The sequence below is a fragment of the Ahaetulla prasina genome, chromosome 6 (genome assembly GCF_028640845.1).
Source record: "Ahaetulla prasina isolate Xishuangbanna chromosome 6, ASM2864084v1, whole genome shotgun sequence".
In the NCBI taxonomy this organism is placed as follows: Eukaryota; Metazoa; Chordata; class Lepidosauria; order Squamata; family Colubridae; genus Ahaetulla; species Ahaetulla prasina.
Window position 1 is genome coordinate 65232875 of NC_080544.1, and position 21042 is coordinate 65253916.

Genomic DNA, 21042 nt, shown 5'->3' on the forward strand with positions numbered 1-21042 from the left:
GTTATTAAACTGGATAGAGCTATGTTAGACTCCAAGTAGATTCTCAAATGATTTACTGTTTTTTTTCCTCACATAAACCTTTTATCTAATCAAACAGCAGCACAAACATTTGGACTATAGCCTTCCACCTTATCATATTGTTTCTGATATGCAGAGAGATTTAGAGTGATGGTGATATGGTGGATCATTCAGTTATGTGAATTTGCACCTGTACAGAATGCTGTAAAAGAGGGAGATTGAAGGTTTGCCTTAATTAAAACTTTAAAACTCTCTTGGAAAAAATTAGGAACAAATATGCCTCTAGAAGCCATATTAGCCACATCAATTTAGTGCCAGGTCCCCATTCTCCTCCTGCTCACTTTCGATTATAACAGCTGGGGCCTTTTTTCACAAGAGTTTTGCACTAAGCCAGATGCCCAAGGCTTGACAAATATAGGAAATAAATGAAGATTTATTCTTGGGCACAATTAATACCTGATTTCATCTGTGTGGGCAGGAAAATGGCAGCGCCAGTGGAAAGCCCTGAAACATTTATTGCAGTAGATCACATCTCCTCCTTTGCGGCATATACCGCATTTGTCACCAATGGTTAATTTCTGAAAAAACACAATTTAAAGTAATTTTCTAGCAAAAAGTGGTCCTTTTTTACCTTCTTGAGAATAATTTTGTACTTTACATACCATCTTTTCTATCCAGTGTTTAACAGCTTATCGTAATTGCTTAGACCTCTACTTACATTGCCATTCTTAGCCTTATAGCACACAATAAAATGACAAAACTTAAAAAAATAAACATTTAAACTTTGAAAACCTTAGCAATAATAGGTTGAAACTGCCTGGTTCACTCCCACTGCCAGGAGCAGTGATCCTGACCAGCTCAAGGCTGACTCAGCCTTCCATCCTTCCAAGGTCAGTAAAATGAGGACCCAGATTGTTGGGGGAGTAATATGCTGACTCTGTAAACCATTTAGAGAGGATTGTAAAGTGCTTTACAGTCTAAAACTAAGTCTAAGTGCTTTTGCTATTTGGGATCCAGGATAATGGGGAAAAAAACAAGAGTATATTTTTATTGCAGCAATTGAACATTAAACACTAGAAACACTTTCATAACTCTTGACTGTTTATTACATTTATAATCTATCTTTTGTAACAGAAGCTCCAGGAAGCATGTATGCACTTCCTGAAGCTCTTCCTATTTTCCCCCATAACTTTTTCAGGTAAATTATATTGAGAGACAGTGGCTGGTCCAAAGTCATCTAGTAAGCTTTCATGGCTGTGTGTGGACTCCGAGGGCTCCCCATTCCTAGCCCAATAGCTTAACCAATAGTCTACACTAGATCTGTTTGATTGAACCTAGTTTATATAGGGAAGAGAATAATCTAGAATTTGTTGTTTTAGAATTTAAAAACAAGAAAAAACAAAACTTTGGGATCAAGCTACTTCAAGTTTTCCAAAATGCTAAAATTACTAGATATGATATCTAGTAAGGTGAACATCAAACTGTAGCTTCCTTAATAGGTCTACTGTTACCTATTTACCTCATCCCATGGATGAAGATATATGGTCTGCAGCCAAAGATTGAGAAGCTCTATATAGTCAGTAAAAACATGACCAGGAGCTGACTGTGGCTCAGATCATGAGCTTCTTCTTGCAAAATTTAGGCTTAAACTAAAGAAAGTAGGGAAAAGCACCAGGCCACTCAGGTATGAACTAAATCATATCCCTGATGAATATACAGTAGAGGTGACAAATAGATTTAAGGAATTAGATCTGATAGACTGCCTGAAGAACTATGGACAGAAGTTGCAACATTGTACAAAAGGTAGCAACTAAAACCATCCCAAAGAAAAAGAAAGGCAAGAAAGCAAAATGGTTGTCTGAGGAAGCTTTGCAAATAGCTGAGGAAAGAAGGGAAGCGAAAGGAAAGAGAAAAATAGAAAGATACACCCAGTTGAATGCAGAATTCCAGATAATAGCTATAAGAGATAAGAATGCATTCTTAAATGAACAGTGCAAAGAAATAGAAGAAAACAATAGAATAGGGAGGACCAGAGAGCTCTTCAAGAAAATTGGACATATGAAGGGAACGTTTCATGCAAAGATGGGCATGATAAAGGACCAAAATGGCAGGTTCTTAAGAGAGGCAGAAGAGATTAAGAAGAGGTGGCAAAATTACACAGAACTATACAAGAACGAGTTTAGCATCCCTGATAACGATGGGGTGGCCACTGACCTCGAGCCAGACATCCTAAAATGTGAAGTCAAATAGGCCTTAGGAAATCTGAGCAACAACAAAGCTAGTGGAGGAGACAGTATTCCAGCTGAGCTATTCAAAATCTTAAAAGACGATACAGTAAAAGTGCTACACTCAATTTGCCAGCAAATTTGGAAAACTCAACAGGCCACAGGGTTGAAAAACGTCAATTTACATTCCAATTCCAAAGAAAGGCAATGCCAAAGAATGTTCAAACTATCACACCATTGCGTTCATTTCACATGCTAGTAAGGTTATGCTTAAAATCCTACAAGGTAGGCTCCAGCAGTATATGGATCGAGAACTACCAGAAGTATAGACAGGATTTTGAAGAGGCAGAGGAACTAGAGATCAAATTGGCAAAATATGCTGGATTTTGGAGAAAGCTAGGGAATGCCAGAAAAACATCTATTTCTGCTTCATTGATTATGCTAAAGCCTTTGACTGTGTGGATCACAACAAATTGTGGCAAATTCTTAAGGAGATGGGAGTACCAGACTATCTTATTAGTCTCTTGAGAAACCTATATCAAGAAGCAACCTATATCAAGAAGCAACAGTGAAAACTGGACACGGAACCACTGATTGGTTCAAAATTGGGAAAGGAATCTGGCAAGACTGTATACTGTCGCCCTGCCTATTTAACTTATATGCAGAGCACATCATGAGAAAGGCGGGACTAGATGAATCAAAAATTGGAATTAAGATTGCCGGGAGAAATATCAACAACCTCAGATATGCAGATGATACCATTCTAATGGCAGAAAGTGAACTAAAGAGCCTCTTGATGCAGATGAAGAAGGAAAGTGCAAAAGTTGGCTTGAAACTCAACATTAAGAAAACTAAGATCATGGCATCCAGCACTCTCAATTCCTGGCAAATAGATGGGAAGAAATGGAGGTAGTGACAGATTTTACTTTCCTAGGCTCCAAGATCACTGCAGCAGGGGACTGCAGCCAAGAAATTAAAAGACGCTTGCTCCTGGGGAGGAAAGCTATGGCAAATCTAGACAGTATACGGATTTTATTATCATATGTGGTGGACATGTACGGAAGCAAAATATTATTGGGTTAGAATATGGGTATGGTTGAGACTTCTGGTGGCGCCGCAGACCTTAGAGACGGTCATTTCGGACCGTCAGCCCCGTGATCACGTTAAAGTCATTCAGACAGCGCTCATCAGCTGTCTGATGGCTTGGAAACCTTTCCCTAGGGAGAAGAGGGAAAGGTGAGCTGCCAGGCGGAGGTAGAGCTCGCCGAGAGCCCCAGAAAAAATTCTAGGGGCAAAAAGAGTAAGAGCTCCCTATTTAAGCCTGACGAAAGCTCTGGATCCAGGATCCTCTGCATTAATTTATTAATGCAGAACAAAATGCTGCGACCATCTCTGTTATCAAGATGATGATCAATCTTAATTTACTTTAAGCAGACGGAGCAAAGGCAGGAGGACAGGCTTATGTAAGCACCAGACCTCAACTCGATCTTTGAACGGTACTTAAGAAGAAAGGAAATGGCGCCTCTGCTTAATAGGGTGTGAAAACGAAAGTTAAGGAAGTCCTCGTTAGAGCGTTAGCGCCCTTAACTCTGTTTAAACTTGCTGGGTTGTATACATATGTGAAGAAATGTTAAAGAGAAAAGTTGAAGAACTGCAGAATTGATTTACCCAACCCAAATAAGGAGTTTATGAACAGATTTGATTTTGTTGCAAAGTATAAAGTTTAAGTAAGATGGCTTCTGTGCAATTAAAGCCTGCTGTTTTTAAGGAAACTGGTGCCTCGTTAGCTCAAATATATAAATTACAAGAAGAGTTGAAGGAATTTCTAAAGGCTCAAATTTTTGCTATAGACCAAAAGTTCAAGGAAATTGAAGAGAAAATAATGAAAGTTAAAGATACTCTTGAAGCTCAGGACGAAGAAATAAAAGAAGATATAGTGGCAGCATTTAACAGTTTTCTTGAATACACAAATCAGCTGGATGAAAGAGTTGAAGAAGTTAATCAAGTTAATTTGGACTTAAAAAATAAAATAGAGGAGCTTCAGACTAAGGTAGACACTGCAGATGAAGAAAAAGTTTTGTTGCAATATAGAGTAATGGAATCTGCATTAAGAGTGAGAGGTTTGAAAGAAAATAAGCGAGAGAATTTAAAAGATGTCTTTGCAGAGGTTTTTGCACAGATGATTGGACAGAAACCTGTAGCTCTTAAAATGCAAATTGAAAAAATCTATCATGTTAATTCATGGGTTGCAAGAGAAAGACAGTTACCAAGAGATGCAGTGATTTATTTTACAACTAAGAAGATTAGGACTGAGATTTTATAAGCTTCTTATAAAAATAAAACTCAAATATTAGGACAAGAGGTATTAGTGTTAAAAGAAATTCCCTCAGAAATTTTAAGAAATAGAAAAGAGTTTGCTTTTTTGGTGGACGAATTTAGAAATTGTCAGATATGGTTTAGATGGGATGTTCCAGCTGGACTAACAGTAAATTATGCAGGAGAGAAATATCAACTTAATATGGTGTTTAAAGCAAGAGATTTTTATACTAGCGTATTGAAGGCTGGAACACCACACACAAGTTAAAATGGGAAGAGAAGTGGATGTGGTTAAAAAGTGTGAGAAGGTAGCAAAGCAAATACAATCTAAAGTAGAGGCTGTGACTAAAGAAGAAAGGTTGAAAGCAGCAGGGGAAGAGCAAAGAATGATTGTAATTACTAAACGTAAAGAACAAGGAGTAAAGAAGCAACAATTTCAAACGAAAAGAGCTTCTTTTTATGGGAAAGGGTAAATCACAAGCAAAATTTTTGGATATAAAAAGTAGAAAGGATAATTTATAATTGGCTTTAATAAGTAGTTAATTAGATAAGTATAAAACTCAGGAAAAATTTTTTGTCTTATATAAAATGCTTTATAGATGGTATTTGGAAATTAAATTGGGGTGTATATGTCTTAATCTGTAATTTAAATGTGGGAGAAATATTATATTGATGTTATTTTATTATATATGGTGGATTTAGTTATGTTGGACAAAAATTGATATTGGGTCATATAAAGTGTTGGGAAAAAATTAAAAAAAGAAATGGAATTGGTTAAGGCTTGTATGACAAAATGGTTATAAAATATTTGGTAACCTGGACTTCCGGTAGGCACCAACTTCCTCGCTGGGTGCCTAATTAAGGCGCTCTGCACCGGATATTGTAAAAGCCGGTGAAAACAGCAAAGAACAGCTGTTCCCGGCTTCAATTTCCCTCTCTGGGAGAAAGGGAGAGAAGAGAGCAGCGGGGGAGTGGTAGATCTCCCTAGGGGCTTTGTTTTGTTCCGATCTTCAGTGCGCTCCTCCAAAAGCAGGAAAAGAGGAAGGTGTCCATCTCTGCTCAATCGATTTCTTTTTGTAGATTTCTACATGCAGACGGAACAAGCACGAGTGAACAATTATTGGATTGCAAGTATTTTTGATTTCCTGACTTCTACCTTTTAAAAAGAGAAACTTTTTTTCCCTTGCTTTAACTGACTGTTTAAAATGGCGTCTGAGAGGAAGTGAAAGTAAAGTAAAAATGAGCAGGCTGCGTAACTAAGAAGCTAGGAAACGTTACTTGTGGATTGTAACGAACTGAGCTCTCCTATACTTAAAGGAGAATAGAGAAGTTTTTAAACTTAAATTCTCTGACTTTTAAAAATTGAAATGGCTACTAAACCACCTAAGACTGCTGGTAGAAGGGGTTCTGAAGTAGCTTTGGAGGATTTGATTAAAGAACAAGGAAAAGTGTTTGAAGAGAAGTTTAAGGAGATGATGAAAGACATAAAAGAAATAAAAGAAGATAATAAAAAGATAAGAGAAGATATTTTGATTGCTTTTCAAGGTTTGGCAAAAAGACTGGAGGGGGTGGAGGAGGAAGTGCAAGAAATTGTTCAGTCAAACCAGCAATTAGATAATCGAATGGGAGGAATGCAAATAAAATTGGACAAAAATGAAGATCAAGTGGTGGTGATACAGTATAGAATGATGGAAGGAACTCTGAGAATTATGGGGTTAAAAGAAGAAAAAGCCGAAGATCTAAAAAAATTTTTTATCAGAAGCCCTGGCTGAATTTATTGAACTTGATCCATAAGAGGTTGCTTATAAAATTGATAAAATTTACAGAGTTAATTCTTGGATTGCCAGGCAGAAGAAATTTCCTAGAGACATTGTGGTTTATTTTTTGAAACGGACAGCGAGAAATCAGATTTTTACAAGTTGCATATCAGAAAAACCTGAAAAAGAAGAACAGGAGCTGAAGGTTTTGAAAGAGATTCCTCCCAAGATGTTAAGGAAAGACTTTATATTTTTTACACAAGAACTTAAGAAGTACCAGATTCAATTTAGATGGGAAATTCCAGTTGGTTTGACAGTGTATTATCAAGGAAGAAGATATCGTATTGATACTGTGCTTAAGGCCAAAGATTTTCTTTCTACTGTGCTGAAAGTTGAAATAGAAGTAATAGAAAAAAGAATTCAAGAGACTCAAATTGGTGTGGAAGCTGAGGTGATCTCAGTGATGTTACCATCTGAGGACCAACCACAAGAACAAAGAGTGACGAGGGGAGCCCTCAAGCGTAAAGAAAAGGAGCAACAAACTCAAAGTAAAGCTCAGGATTCTGCTACAGAAGCGGTGGGAAGAGCAAGGCCGAAGATACGGGAGGATGATCTTCAGCTGATCGCTCAAAGGCTTCAGCAGGCCAGTAATGGCAAATAAAATTTTGACTTGGAATGTTAATGGTTTGAATTCAGCTCAGAAGAGAAGAAAAATATTTCATTATTTGAAACAATTTAGAAATGATGTGATTTGCTTAGAAGAAACACATATTAAATTATCAGATCAAAAATACTTAATAAATTCAAAGTTAGGTAAACATTTTGCTGCCTCAGCTTTGGACAAAAAACATGGTATAGTCGTATATTTGAGAAAAGATATACCAGCCAAGTTAATAGAGGCAGATATTCACGGAAGATATATTGCCATCGAACTTATATTAGAAACAAAAAAGACTCTTCTGCTTGGTATTTATGCACCCAATCAGCAACAAGAAAAATTTTACAGAATGTTGTATGACAAGTTGATTCTATGGGATTATAAATCGTGTATTATATTGGAATGGAGTAATAGATACATGAAAGGACAAGAGAATTTCTTCTAAGAAGATACTTGCACATGCAAAGTTGCCTAAATCTTTTTTTGAGATGACAGAAGATTTTGAGTTGAGAGATGTATGGAGACTGCGGAACTTGGAGGAAAGAGATTATACTTTTTTCTCTGATAGGCATCAATCCTTCTCACGTATTGATTTTATTTTAACTTCTAATGATTTGCTTTTTAAGGTGAAGAAAATTAAGATATTTCCAAGATGTTTGTCTGATCATAGTCCTGTTTGGATGGAATTGCAATATGGAAAAGAAGGCAGAAGAACATGGAGATTAAATGAAAATTTGTTTAGATATCAGGATAATGTAAATCAATGTAAAAAGCAGATGAAAGAATTTTTTGATTATAATTTGAATAAGGAAACATCGATAGAAATGGTTTGGGATGCCAGTAAAGCCTTTACGAGTGGTGTCTTAATATATATTAACAATAGACAGAGAAATAAGCAACAAAGACAGCGTAGGTACTTAGAAGAGGAGATTTATAAGAAACAACAATTACTAATACATAACCCGCAGGACCAAAAGATTAAGGATGCAATTTTACAGAATCAATTTAGTATGATAATGGCTGACCAAGTGGCAACAAATATACAATATGCCAAACATAATACCTTTTGTAATGCAAATAGACCTGGTAGGTGATTAGCATACATTTTAAGGAAAAAACAGAAATGTATTACAGAAAAAATAGAATATAAAGGTAAAGAGAGATATCAACAGGATATAATTAAGAAAGCCTTCTTAGAATATTACACAAATTTATATGCTAAAGATAAAATATTGAATATGAATATTGATAATTATTTGAAAGATTACAAGGTTAAAAGTTTAACTTTAGAAGAAAGGGAAAAATTAAATCGGCCTATAATTTCTGAAGAAATTATTTTGGTAATTAAACAATTAAAAATGGGGAAAACTCCTGGTACAGATGGGCTTACAGTAAGTTATTATAGGAACTTACAGGATGAGATGTTAGATCCACTTAAGGATTGGGCCGTGGTAGCTCAGGCTGTAAAGAAGCCTGTTATTAAAACACAGCAGCCTGCAATTACTGCAGGTTCAAGCCCGGCCCACGGTTGACTCAGCCTTCCATCCTTTATAAGGTAGGTAAAATGAGGACCCAGATTGTTGGGGGGGCAATAAGTTGACTCTGTAAATATACAAATAGAATGAGACTATTGCCTTATACATTGTAAGCCGCCCTGAGTCTTCGGAGAAGGGCGGGATATAAATGTAAATTTAAAAAAAAGGAATTATTTAATCAAATACAATTAGGAGGAAGAATTCCCCCTTCATGAAGAACTTCTTTTATTTCATTGATACCAAAAGAGGAACAGGATTGTTCTAAACCTGTGAATTATAGGCCAATTTTACTTTTAAATAATGATTATAAGATTTTTGTTAAAATAATAGCAAACAGATTAATGTTAGTTTTACAACGTAGAATTCATACTGATCAATCTGGATTTATAAAAGGGAGACAGATGAAGAATAATGTTAGGCAGATTTTTAACTTATTGGAATATTTAGAAAAGAAAAATTTTATATCAGCAGCATTTATCTTTTTGGATGCAGAGAAAGCTTTTGATTGATTGCATTGTGACTTTTTATTTAGATTAATAGAAAAAATGCAATTTGGAGATGGCTTTGTGAGAATAATTAGAGCAATTTATGGAGAGCAAACAGCCCAGATAATAATTAATGGTAACTTAACAGAAGCTTTTAAGATTGTGAAAGGAACAAGACAGGGATGTCCTTTATCACCATTACTGTTCATTTTAACTTTGGAGCCACTATTGGATAAAATATGAGAATCAAAGGAGATAGAGGGAATTAAAGTTAGACAACATGAATATAAAGTGAGAGCCTTTGCAGATGATTTGGTGATTACTCTAACAAATCCTATAAATTCAAGTGTATCTCTGTTGGACATAATTGATCGATATGGAAAGGTCTCAGGGTTTAAGGTAAACCAGAACAAAACAAAAGTGATAATAAAAAATATGACCAAACAACAGAAAGAAAAATTAGAGGAAATAACAGGATTTGAAATTGTAAAAAAGGTTAAATATTTAGGGGTTTATATTACACCATCAAATGTGAAATTGTATAAGAATAATTATGAGGTCTTATGGCAAAAAGTTCAGAAGGACTTGATGGTTTGGAAAAAATTGCAGTTATCGTTGTTGGGGGGAATAGCTGCTATTAAAATGAACGTTTTACCTAGATTTTTATTCCTCTTTCAGATGATACCAATAATTAAGAAAGACAAAAATTTGGAGGAATGGCAGACTGGAATTAACAAATTTATATGGGAAGGTAAAAAGGCCAGGGTTAAAATGAAAATAATTCAAGATTCACGGGAAAGGGGAGGCTTAAAAATGCCTAATTTTAAATTATATTATGAAGCAGCTGTTCTGTCTGTGATAAGTGATTGCTTTAATCTAACGGAGGAGAGAATTTTGAACATAGAAGGTTATGATTTATTATATGGATGGCATGCATATTTAATTTATGATAAAAAAAGTGGATAAGGCTTTTAAAAACCATGTGTTAAGAATTGTTCTCTTGCGTGTCTGGAAGAAATATTTTTATAAATTAAATTATAAAGTTCCCATGTGGGCAAGTCCTAGACATACAATAGAAAACATAAATTTAGAACAGACTCAGGAAATGACTACATATAAAGATCTTTTGTATACTGAAAGTGGTAGTTTGCAATTAAAATCTTTGCACGTATTAAAAGAAGAAGGGAAAAATTATAGTTGGTTCCAATACGGGCAATTACGTGCTAGATGGAAGGAAGATCAGAAAACTGGTATAGTCCAGAATGAGGAAAATTTGGTAAAGCAAATTAGAAATCAATCTCAGGAGTATATAAAGAGATTGTATAATGTCTTATTTGAAATTGACTCTGAAAGGGATTTGGTAAAGGACTGTATGATAAAGTGGGCAGAAAATTTTCAGGAGCCAATATTATTGGAAACTTGGGAAAAAAAATTGGGTTAGAAATTTTAAATTTACACAGGCACAGAATTCGCGTTGGTGGATGATCTCTGGAGGGCCAGGGATATGGGTTGTTCCTCTGCCCTGGTCCTATTAGACCTCTCAGCGGCTTTTGATACCATCGACCATGGTATCCTGCTGCGCCGGTTGGAGGGATTGGGAGTGGGAGGCACCGTCTATCGGTGGTTCTCCTCCTATCTCTCCGACCGGTCGCAGACGGTGTTGACAGGGGGGCAGAGGTCGGCCCCGAGGCGCCTCACTTGTGGGGTACCGCAGGGGTCGATTCTCTCGCCCCTTCTGTTCAACATCTATATGAAGCCGCTGGGTGAGATCATCAGTGGCTTCGGTGTGAGGTACCAGCTGTACGCTGATGACACCCAGCTGTACTTTTCCATACCGGGCCACCCCAACGAAGCTATCGAAGTGCTGTCCCAGTGTTTGGAAGCCGTACGGGTCTGGATGGGGACAAACAGGCTCAAGCTCAATCCCTCCAAGACAGAGTGGCTGTGGATGCCGGCATCCCGGTACAATCAGCTGAGTCCACGGCTGACTGTTGGGGGCGAGTCATTGGCCCCGATGGAGAGGGTGTGCAACCTGGGCGTCCTCCTGGATGAACGGCTGTCTTTTGAAGATCATTTGACGGCCGTCTCCAGGAGAGCTTTCCACCAGGTTCGCCTGGTGCGCCAGTTGCGCCCCTTTCTAGACCGGGATGCCTTATGCACGGTCACTCACGCCCTCGTGACGTCTCGTCTGGATTACTGCAATGCTCTCTACATGGGGCTCCCCTTGAGGGGCATCCGGAGGCTTCAGTTAGTCCAGAACGCGGCTGCGCGGGTGATAGAGGGAGCCCCTCGTGGCTCCCGTGTGACACCTATCCTGCGCAGACTGCACTGGCTACCGGGTGCGCTTCAAGGTTTTGGTAACAATCTTTAAAGCGCTCCATGGCATAGGGCCGGGCTATTTACGGGACCGCCTACTGCTACCGAATACCTCTCACCGACCCGTGCGCTCTCACAGAGAGGGACTCCTCAGGGTGCCGTCAGCTAGGCAGTGCCGTCTGGCGACACCCAGGGGAAGGGCCTTCTCTGTGGGGGCTCCCACCCTCTGGAACGAACTCCCTCCAGGACTTCGTCAACTTCCGGACCTCCGAACCTTCCGTCGCGAGCTTAAAACACACTTATTCATCTGCGCAGGACTGGATTAGATTTTAAATTTACTGGTTTTAAATGGGTTTTATTATTTATATTGTTTTTAACAATTCGGCTATGTGGAATAAGTTTTTTATTTGTTATTTTAGTTTGTATTTATATGTATTTTTATGTGCCTGTGAACCGCCCTGAGTCCCTAGGGAGATAGGGCGGTATATAAATGTGAAAAATAAATAAATAAATAAATAAATAAATAAATTTAAGGGAAAATTTTTATAAAATGTTTTACAGATAGCATTTAGATCCTAAGAAATTATCGTATATGTATCCAGATATGCAAGCAAAATGTTGGAGATGTAATTGTGATGACACTACATATTTTTATATTTGGTGGACTTGCAAAAATATTAAGGCTTTTTGGATAAGAATTTGATGGATTCTACAAAATGTTTTGAAAAAGAAGATAAAGTTCCTGCCACAAGTTTTTTTGCTGGGAATTATCATGGACTGTACTGTAATTGAGACTAAGTTGATTTTAAATTTAATAACAGTGGCAAGATTACTAATAGGACAGTATTGGAAGAAAAAAGAAGTACTTACAATAGGAGAATGGATATTGAAAGTTGCCAATTTGGCTGAGATGGCAAAAATCTCAGCCTTTCTGAAAGACAATACGCAAGAAAGATATTTAAGTGAATGGAAAAAATGGATTGACTATATTCAAAACAGATATCAGACTAAGAGTTATCAGACTGCCTTTGAATGATTAGGATGTATTATTTTTGATTGTTTTGGGGGAGGTTAGAAATTGATGAGAATTGTAGAATTATAATTTAGTTAGGAAGGAAAAATTTTTAGTATATGTTTGTTTTATTTTTACTATACCTTGTGTTTGTTCCGGGAAGTCGGGGGGGAGGGGGGGCTTGTGAAGGGAGGGGGGAGGGGGAAGGGGGAGAGGGGGAAAGGGGGGGAAATTTTGTAAAACTTTTTCAATAAAAAAAATAAATAAATTGGTAACTCATTGATATGGAAATATGGGGAGGAAAAAATTGGGTTAAATGTTAATTGTATATAAGTTAAAAAGTTAAGAGAGAAAATTTTATAAAATGTTGAAGTTTGGTTGATTATATAAAAAAAAAATCTAGAAGAAGATAATGTTTATTTAGTAATTGATGTTATTGGGTATGAATGCTAAAAGTACTGAACTGTTGGAAGCAGTGGAAATTTCAGTGTACCTGAATGAATACCCACAAGAAAATATACTGGAATGAATAAGACCTCCTGGCTGGCTTTGTGCCTAAGTTACCACTAGAATTTACAATCTCTCAGTTTCTATCCTGGAGTCTTAATCATTACACCAAACTGGCTCTTGTATTCTATTTACTCAAATTTTCTTAATATTGAGAAACATAATTCTAGCATTTACTTAAATTAGTTTTAATTACATTTAAACTGAAACAGTTTCAGAGTTAGTTTTGAATTTGCCCCATTCTTACTCCTAGCCCATTCATCTCTTGGAGTGTGATCTGCCAAAGATAAGAACATATCACTGCTTTAAACTTTTATCTTATAACATAACATGACATGACATGACATGACATGACATGACATGACATGACATGACATGACATGACATGACATGACATGACATAACATAACATAACATAACATAACATAATAACAGAGTTGGAAGGGACCTTGGAGGTCTTCTAGTCCAACCCCCTGCCGAGGCAGGAAACCCTACACATTTCAGACAAATGGCTATCCAACATTTTCTTAAAAATTTCCAGTGTTGGTGCATTCACAACTTCTGCAGGCAAGTTGTTCCACTTATTGATTGTTCTAACTGTCAGGAAATTGATCCTTAGTTCTAAGTTGCTTCTCTCCTTGATTAGTTTCCACCCATTGCTTCTTGTTCTACCCTCAGGTGCTTTGGAGAATAGTTTGACTCCCTCTTCTTTGTGGCAACCCCTGAGATATTGGAACACTGCTATTATGTCTCCCCTAGTCCTCCTTTTCATTAAACTAGACATACTGAGTTCCTGCAACCGTACTTCATATGTTTTAGCCTCCAGTCCCCTAATCATCTTTGTTGCTCTTCTCTGCACTCTTTCTAGAGTCTCAACATCTTTTTTACATCGTGGCGACCAAAATTGAATGCAATATTCCAAGTGTGGCCTTACCAAGGCATTATAAAGTGGCATTAACATTTCATGTGATCTTGATTCTATCCCTCTGTTTATGCAGCCCAGAACTGTGTTGGCTTTTTTGGCAGCTGCTGCACACTGCTGGCTCATATCTAAATGGTTGTCCACTAGGACTCCAAGATACCTCTCACAGTTACTACTATTGAGCAAGGTACCACATATATGGTACCTGTGCATTTTGTTGTTGTTTTTTTGCCTAAATGTAGAACCTTACTTTTTTCACTGTTGAATTTCATTTTGTTAGTTACCGCCCAATGTTCAAGTCTATCAAGATCCTTCTGTATCTTGAGCCTATCTTCTGGAGTGTTGGCTATTCCTTACCATACAGCTCTTCTGATCAAAGCAGCCAAGTAAAAAACATGGCAACAAATTGTTTCATCCATCTGAGCCTTGTATTCATTCATTCATTCATTCATTCATACATACATACATATACATACATACATACATACATACATACATACATACATACATACATACAGGATGGCTTCACCCACTGAAATGTGAAAAATTCATGGAAAGACAATGTACTGACCAGTTGTTTCTCTGTTCCAGCGTTCTGTACTGTGGATGGAGCTGCCACGGACATAGAGAGCAAAGATGGGAGGGGCTGCCTGAAGGAGGCACAAAGAGGTTCTTTGATAAGAACTCTCCTCCCATCTTCAATTGTTCTCTGGACATAAACAGCACCCTGAGAAGATAGGAAAATTTAATAACACCCTAGTCCTTATTCAGCTGCAGCAGGGAAGCATTTGCACGGAGAAAGGAATGCAAACTGTACAAATTACATATTTCAGATCTGTCATATGGTGATCTCAAAATGTTCTTGGAGTGACAGAAGTTCTTTAATTACATTGTACACCAAATATCTATGCATAGCTTTGAACAACATTCATTCTGTTTTCATTTTCCAGAATGGAAACTGGAACTGTGACGCAGGAGCAAATGGACAGTCAACTATTGGAAAAAACAGCAGATTTTAGAACTACTTAGATATGGCGGACTTCCCCAAACTGATATGCTTCTGATATCTGGCATGATAACTCCTATCAACTCCAGCCAGAATGACCACCTGACATGGAAAGTCAAAAATCACGGTTATACCTGACTTTGAGTAAAGGACTCTCTATTCTCCTCTGCAGTGCCCCTGTCCTCTTTGGCTTTCCCAGATGAGCAGGAATCACACCTCCATGTCCCACTGATGAGTGTTCCAAGGCAGAAAGACAGGTAGATAGTCAAATATACAAAGGAAAAAAGGAAAAATAAATTAACAAGCTTTTTAAACCTTATATATAATCTGTTTCTTTCATGCAAAGTAGTTTCTGGCTGAAAATATTTTGCTTTCTCCCTTAATCCACATTTTTTGAGGTAGTTCTCAGTTGAATCACATTCGGCACTGCTATAAGGACAGCATTCTCCATTATATTTAACTTAGGATCTCACAATGCACATGGAATTATATCTATCAATATCTGCTGCTGCTGCTCTTTGTACACAATGTCTGCTGTTCATGCTGGCTATCAAATTCTGCCCATCTAGAACTTCCTCCTATACACATTGAGTTAGTGCTGCTCTCTTATCCTTAAAATGACACACAACGATGCATAAAATTGCTGTCCTGTCTTACTCTTTTACAGGAGTGGGGAGAAGTGGGATGATTGTAAATATGAGGAAATTGGCAGAAAAAACTATTTAGTTGCTTTCATTATTTTCTGGAGTGAAATAAGTGAGGGTAGGGCAAAAGAGTCATATGTTGACATGGGCAATTATAGACACAAAGTAAGTATATAAAGGCAGAAATGTATTTTAGAATATTTAACTTCAGCATAATTGCAAAATATTTCTTCTTTTTGCCACATAAAATAATGGAGCAGTGTTTTCCTTTTCTCTTCCCATGGTGGATGCCCAAAGAAAAGTTTATATCAGAATGGAGAAGCAGGAAGAAAGGGGATAATGAATGTGAAAGAAAGCAAGATGCTAATGGAAATGGCAAATCCTCGGAGAAAATGGCTGCAGCAGAGGCTGGGAGATTGTGGCTAGACTTCCCAACATTTCCTAAACATATCTCTGATCTCATATACAGCAGGTCAGCTGATCTAATCTCCAACACAAGCATGACTAAATATACAGATTTTATACTTCTTGAAGCCATGATGTATTAGCACTGACTTAAGCAGAAAAATATTACTTTAAAACTGTTAACGCTTATTATGATCTCAAGCTGTTTCATTCCCTTATCTTATGGAGATAAGGCAAGGGCAGCATCATGAAGATGAGTGAATATTGATGTTTCTAGAACATAACTGGAAGACAGTTATTGAAGCATATTCAGTAATGCAGTAATGGAAGAAGCATATCCAGATGGCAGGTTTCAGCAAATAAATAAATTAGGACATTAACCACTACCTCTTCTAAAAATTGAAACAGTTCAATGGTATTATCTCTGTACCTGATGCTTTACCACTTGACAGCTGATCAACAGCCTATCATTCTTCATGTCTAATAGTATTTGTTCCTTATTCTTGGTTTACAAATGGTTCTGTCATTCAATAATTCTGTTTGTAAAGAATTCAATCTCTTTACAAGCCTTTATAACATTTACTAGCTGGATGCCCATGCTTCGCTACGAAACTATGTGATCAAACGTGATAAATTGACACTTAAAGCCTGAAACTTAATGTAGAATGTGTAACTCCTTAGCATCAGAGTGTGTTAATATAAGGCAACTGGCAGTTGGAACAGAGGGGAGGGGGCGTAGAATGTCCCAGCCCACAGGCCAGATGAGTCACTTGTTGGCCATGCCAACGCTCAGTGTAGCGAAGGGGTAGCATCACAGTGTGTTAATATAAAAGCGACTGGCAGTTGGAACAGAGTTCTTTTCAGGTGGGGAGGGGGAGTACAATGTCTAGCGCCTTAGCATTATCATGTTAATGTACTGTTTATGAAATACTAATGATCTGATGGTCATTTTGAAAAATCCTTTCTTAGTAAGCACCTAGAAGCAAAGAGGAACATACGTGCCAAATTTCAAGTTTGTAGGCTGCACTGTTCTGGAGATTTTGTGATGAGTGAGTGGTATTTGGCTTTTATATATATAGATTTGCTTCTATTAGATTTCTCTCATTATTATTGTTCAGCAGTTCTACCTTAACTGTACATTTTCTTGCAATATTTCTGATTTTTTTTAATAAAATATTTCATTTCCTTATCCATGGAGATTCTCAATTATCCAGGTCATGGTTGTTCCAAAGGTGCTTTTTCCAAAAGGCAACTGGACTTTCTTGGCTTTTGTTTGAAAACATTTCACTTCTCATCTAAGCTTTTTGGATGAGAAACAAAATTTTTCATAGAAAAAACCCAAGAAAGTCCAGTTGTCTTTTGGAAAAAAACACCTTTGGGATATCTCATTTTCTTTTTCTTGTTATTTTCTTCTCTTCGTTGATTCTCTTGATTGAGATATCTTCTTATGTCCGGTACATAGGCAATATTTAAGTATACATTAAATATGTCACACAACCAGTCCATAAGTATACTTCATCCATATTTTAACATTCCTCCAGTTAAAGTACACTATGTATGCCTGCAAATCTGCATAATAAATATCAGAGTAGTTAAAGCAATACCTTTGCCAATGGCAATATTTAGCTGAAAATCTGAAAAAGAACAAATGTAATAAATCAGATATCTTCAAATTATGGATTTGAAATGTGGTCTGCAAAAAACAACCCACAGTAAATTTTTCCTGGAAAAATAAAGAACAGTTACTGTAAAGAATTTATGTAAACAGACACACATATACTTGGGCTTGTGATGCCAGTAGATAATGGATTAGAATGACTGGCAAGGTTAAGCAAAGTGAAAGAAAGGAAGACAATGGATAAGGTGGTTAGATGCGACCAAGGCTATCAGTGGTATATTCCTGTAAGAAGTGCCAATTTTTCTCAAAATGCCAGTGAGGACAGATTAAGTTGGAAAATATTTTTACAGATCTCAGAAGTTGTGTCTGACTTGAATATACCTTATATATAAACAATGTACATAGCTACTATAACTGTTCTGACAGTTAGAACAATTAATAAGTGGAACGACTTGCCTGCAGAAGTTGTGAATGCTCCAACACTGGAAATTTTTAAGAAAATGTTGGATAACCATCTGTCTGAGATGATGTAGGGTTTCCTGCCTGGGCAGGGGGTTGGACTAGAAGGCCTCCAAGGTTCCTTCCAACTCTGTTGTTATTATTATATATCTAATAATGTGCATCTGTCTGTCTGTCTGTCTGTCTGTCTGTCTGTCTGTCTATCTATCTATCTATCTATCTATCTATCTATCTATCTATCTATCTATCTTTTTCACAATTATTCATTTTTTACTTTGAGAAGGTATTGATAACTGTATTTTTTTTAATTATAAGCCAGATGTTTGTCATCTTTTATTTGTTTAATAATAAATACAAAATCCCATCTATAGCCTGGACCCTAAAATTAATTACAAAACTCAGTGAGAGCATGCTACATAAGATAACAACATTAAGTTAATGGTTACAACTAACTAATTGTAAAGGCTACAAAAAACATGATTAAAAAGAAAGCAAATGGCTGTAAATCTGTACCCAAGGCTACATTAATTTTAGATGGATAAAAGTTGTTTTTACCTTGGAATTTCTGTCAGTGGTGGTATAAGGCAACCAAGATGAAAGGCCTTAGGGCATCCATCACAACAGATCAGCTCTCCACCATCCCTACAGATGGCACATTCATCATCGTTCTTCTGGCCAGCAAAATTGTGGAATGATTAAAACAAAACAACATTACAATTTGAACTAATTTCTTTCCATACTACTGAGGTTGCTTTTGCCGATCTTACGAACAACACCAGAACAACTAGACACAAGAACAGTTTTTTCCTGAACGCCACTCTACTAAACAAATAATTCCCTCAACACTGTCAAACTATTTACTAAATCTGCACTATTAATCTTTTCATCGTTCCCATCACCCATCTCCTTCCACTTATGACTGTATGACTGTAACTTTGTTGCTGGTATCTTTATGATTTATATTGATATTGATTGTTTCCTGATTGCTTATTTGTACCCTATGACTATTATTAAGTGTTTATCATTAAGTGTTAAATTTGTACCCTATGACTATCATTAAGTGTTGCAAGTGTTGTACCTTGATGAAGGTATCTTTTCTTTTATGTACACTGAGAGCATATGCACCAAGACAAATTCCTTGTGTGTTCAATCACACTTGGCCAATAAAATTCTATTCTATTCTATTCTTAAATCACTAGACCTTTGTTAAAATTATCATTTCTCAGTTTATCTTGACCAGTAGCCTATTTTAAATATCTTCAAGATCCATGAAGACTTATGTATATAAAGACCTGATGTTTTGTAAAGCCTGAGTCAGATATTGCAGAAATCAGCTATCTAGTTTCTTTTGTAACCCAAGCCAAAGCAGCCATGGAGGGCAGTGAATATTGACCAAATGGCAAGGGCATCCTCAGCAAGCCAACAGAAGCTCACTAGATGAAAACTCTTGACAGCAGCAGCATCAAGATCATGAATAAATTGTCCTAATCTCATCCATACTCTAAGACTTCTGAGAGAAGATGGAGAATACTGTTTTAAAACTGGAACGGCTAAAGACAAATTTAGGCTCCCTCCACCCTGGACTGGGAGTGAGACAAAAACTGCACTATGAAGAGACACCTGTAGAAACAGGGCGGTATCTCTAAGCATAATTAACATACGGAGCCCTGAATCTCCCCAAGCCCCTATCTCTATTCAGGGAGAAACGTAAACTTAAAAATAATTCAGGTGAGAAAGAGAGTAATTATACGCTTTGAAATACTTGGGGAATTCCATCTTGATAGAAATGGCACATCACTAAGAAGGAAAAAAAATACATCATAGTCAAACCCAAATCCTTGAATCTGACACCAGTTTAAGTAGATAAAGAAAACTGGGACTTCCCACTCTGATGGATTCAGCAAGTTATACATTGGGTATATACTAGAGATTAGGAAAAAGCTAGACTATTAACTATTAGTAACACATAGGACAACTCCCATCATGCCCCCACTTGTTCCTATCAAAGGAAAAATTATGGATTTTTTTCATTTATATTAGAATATTGTCATATACACATAGTCCATGACTTATGACTATAATGGAGTCCAGAATTTTAACTATAAGTCATCGAGGTCATAATCCAAAGTATTCACATGATCGGACCCAATTTTATGACTTTTATTTTTTTGCCACAGTCATTAAGCAAATGCCATGATCATTAAGTGAACATATTTCTATGGGCATTTTTTGCCAGAAATCAGTCAAAAAGACCAGAAATCTTCAAAATAAATAAATAAATAAATCACAGTCATATGACCATGGATTGTTGTGACTAGCTCTAAAGTTGAGCCGGTTGCCAAAGCCCTGAAATGCGATCAGGGGACTGCAGGAGGTTGTGTAGCTATCAAAAATCCAGAATTGGGTCATAAATCATGCTGGAGTTTCCATTATAACTTCGAATGGCTGTTAGGCGACTGGTTGTAAGTTGAGGACTACCTATACAGTAAAGAATTAATCTAAACAGCAGTTTCCAACAAAAATATGTCTACAGGTTCTTTCTACAATCTCACCTTTCTTATTTACCTCAGCAAGATATTGAACATGATGTATTGCCACATTAGATGGGACAATTATAGAAACTGTATGAGATAGTTTTCCACTTCAGTTTTAGATAATGTTAAGAGACTTTTTTTTAATGACAATAGTATGGCTTACATTGCAATTTCATGAGATCACTGGCTTAAATCTTAAGAAATTGTGCTTTTAATAATTTAGTAAGTTTTAGTAATAGTGATTGGCAAGACTTGGTGAGGTAGCAAGGAAAGAGTACATAGGCTGCACACATACAAAAGCCATTACTTGTTCCTTTGCTTTAAAATAATGCATCCATATTCCACACTTTCCTACAAATATGTAAAGTAAACAATGCAGTATCAAGCAGAAGTATCTGTCTCTTGCATGTGGAACCAGTATGAAAATGTTTTTCCTGCTGTTGTTCACCTATTCATATTGAATAGTCATGTTCACATATTCACGTTCAGTTGCTAGTTTTGCATCTTAATACAGATTGGCAGATGCATGCAACACTTGCTGAAAACTATTTTGTATTGGTGCTATATAAATAAGACTAATAGAAGCTCTTGGATTTCCTTTTCATGGATGAAGACCCTGTGGGGT

The 21042-nt window shown here is 36.8% G+C and overlaps 1 protein-coding gene across 3 annotated transcripts in view; it reads right to left on the minus strand.

Moving 5' to 3' along the window:
- AIRE (autoimmune regulator) overlaps nt 1-21042 on the minus strand; it is a 41620-nt gene that overhangs the window by 10788 nt on the left and 9790 nt on the right. For 2 of the 3 annotated variants that reach the window (XR_009155831.1, XM_058189250.1), the window contains 4 exons: nt 18439-18554; nt 14892-14985; nt 14323-14478; nt 475-596 (listed from right to left, as the gene is read on the minus strand). Coding sequence is in view for 1 of the 3 variants with exons in the window: in XM_058189250.1 (XP_058045233.1) it covers nt 475-596; nt 14323-14478; nt 14892-14985; nt 18439-18554 (488 nt within the window). In the remaining 2 variants the exon portion in view is untranslated. The remainder of the gene's footprint in view (nt 1-474; nt 597-14322; nt 14479-14891; nt 14986-18438; nt 18555-21042) is intronic. The other variant, XR_009155832.1, reaches the window with a different exon arrangement.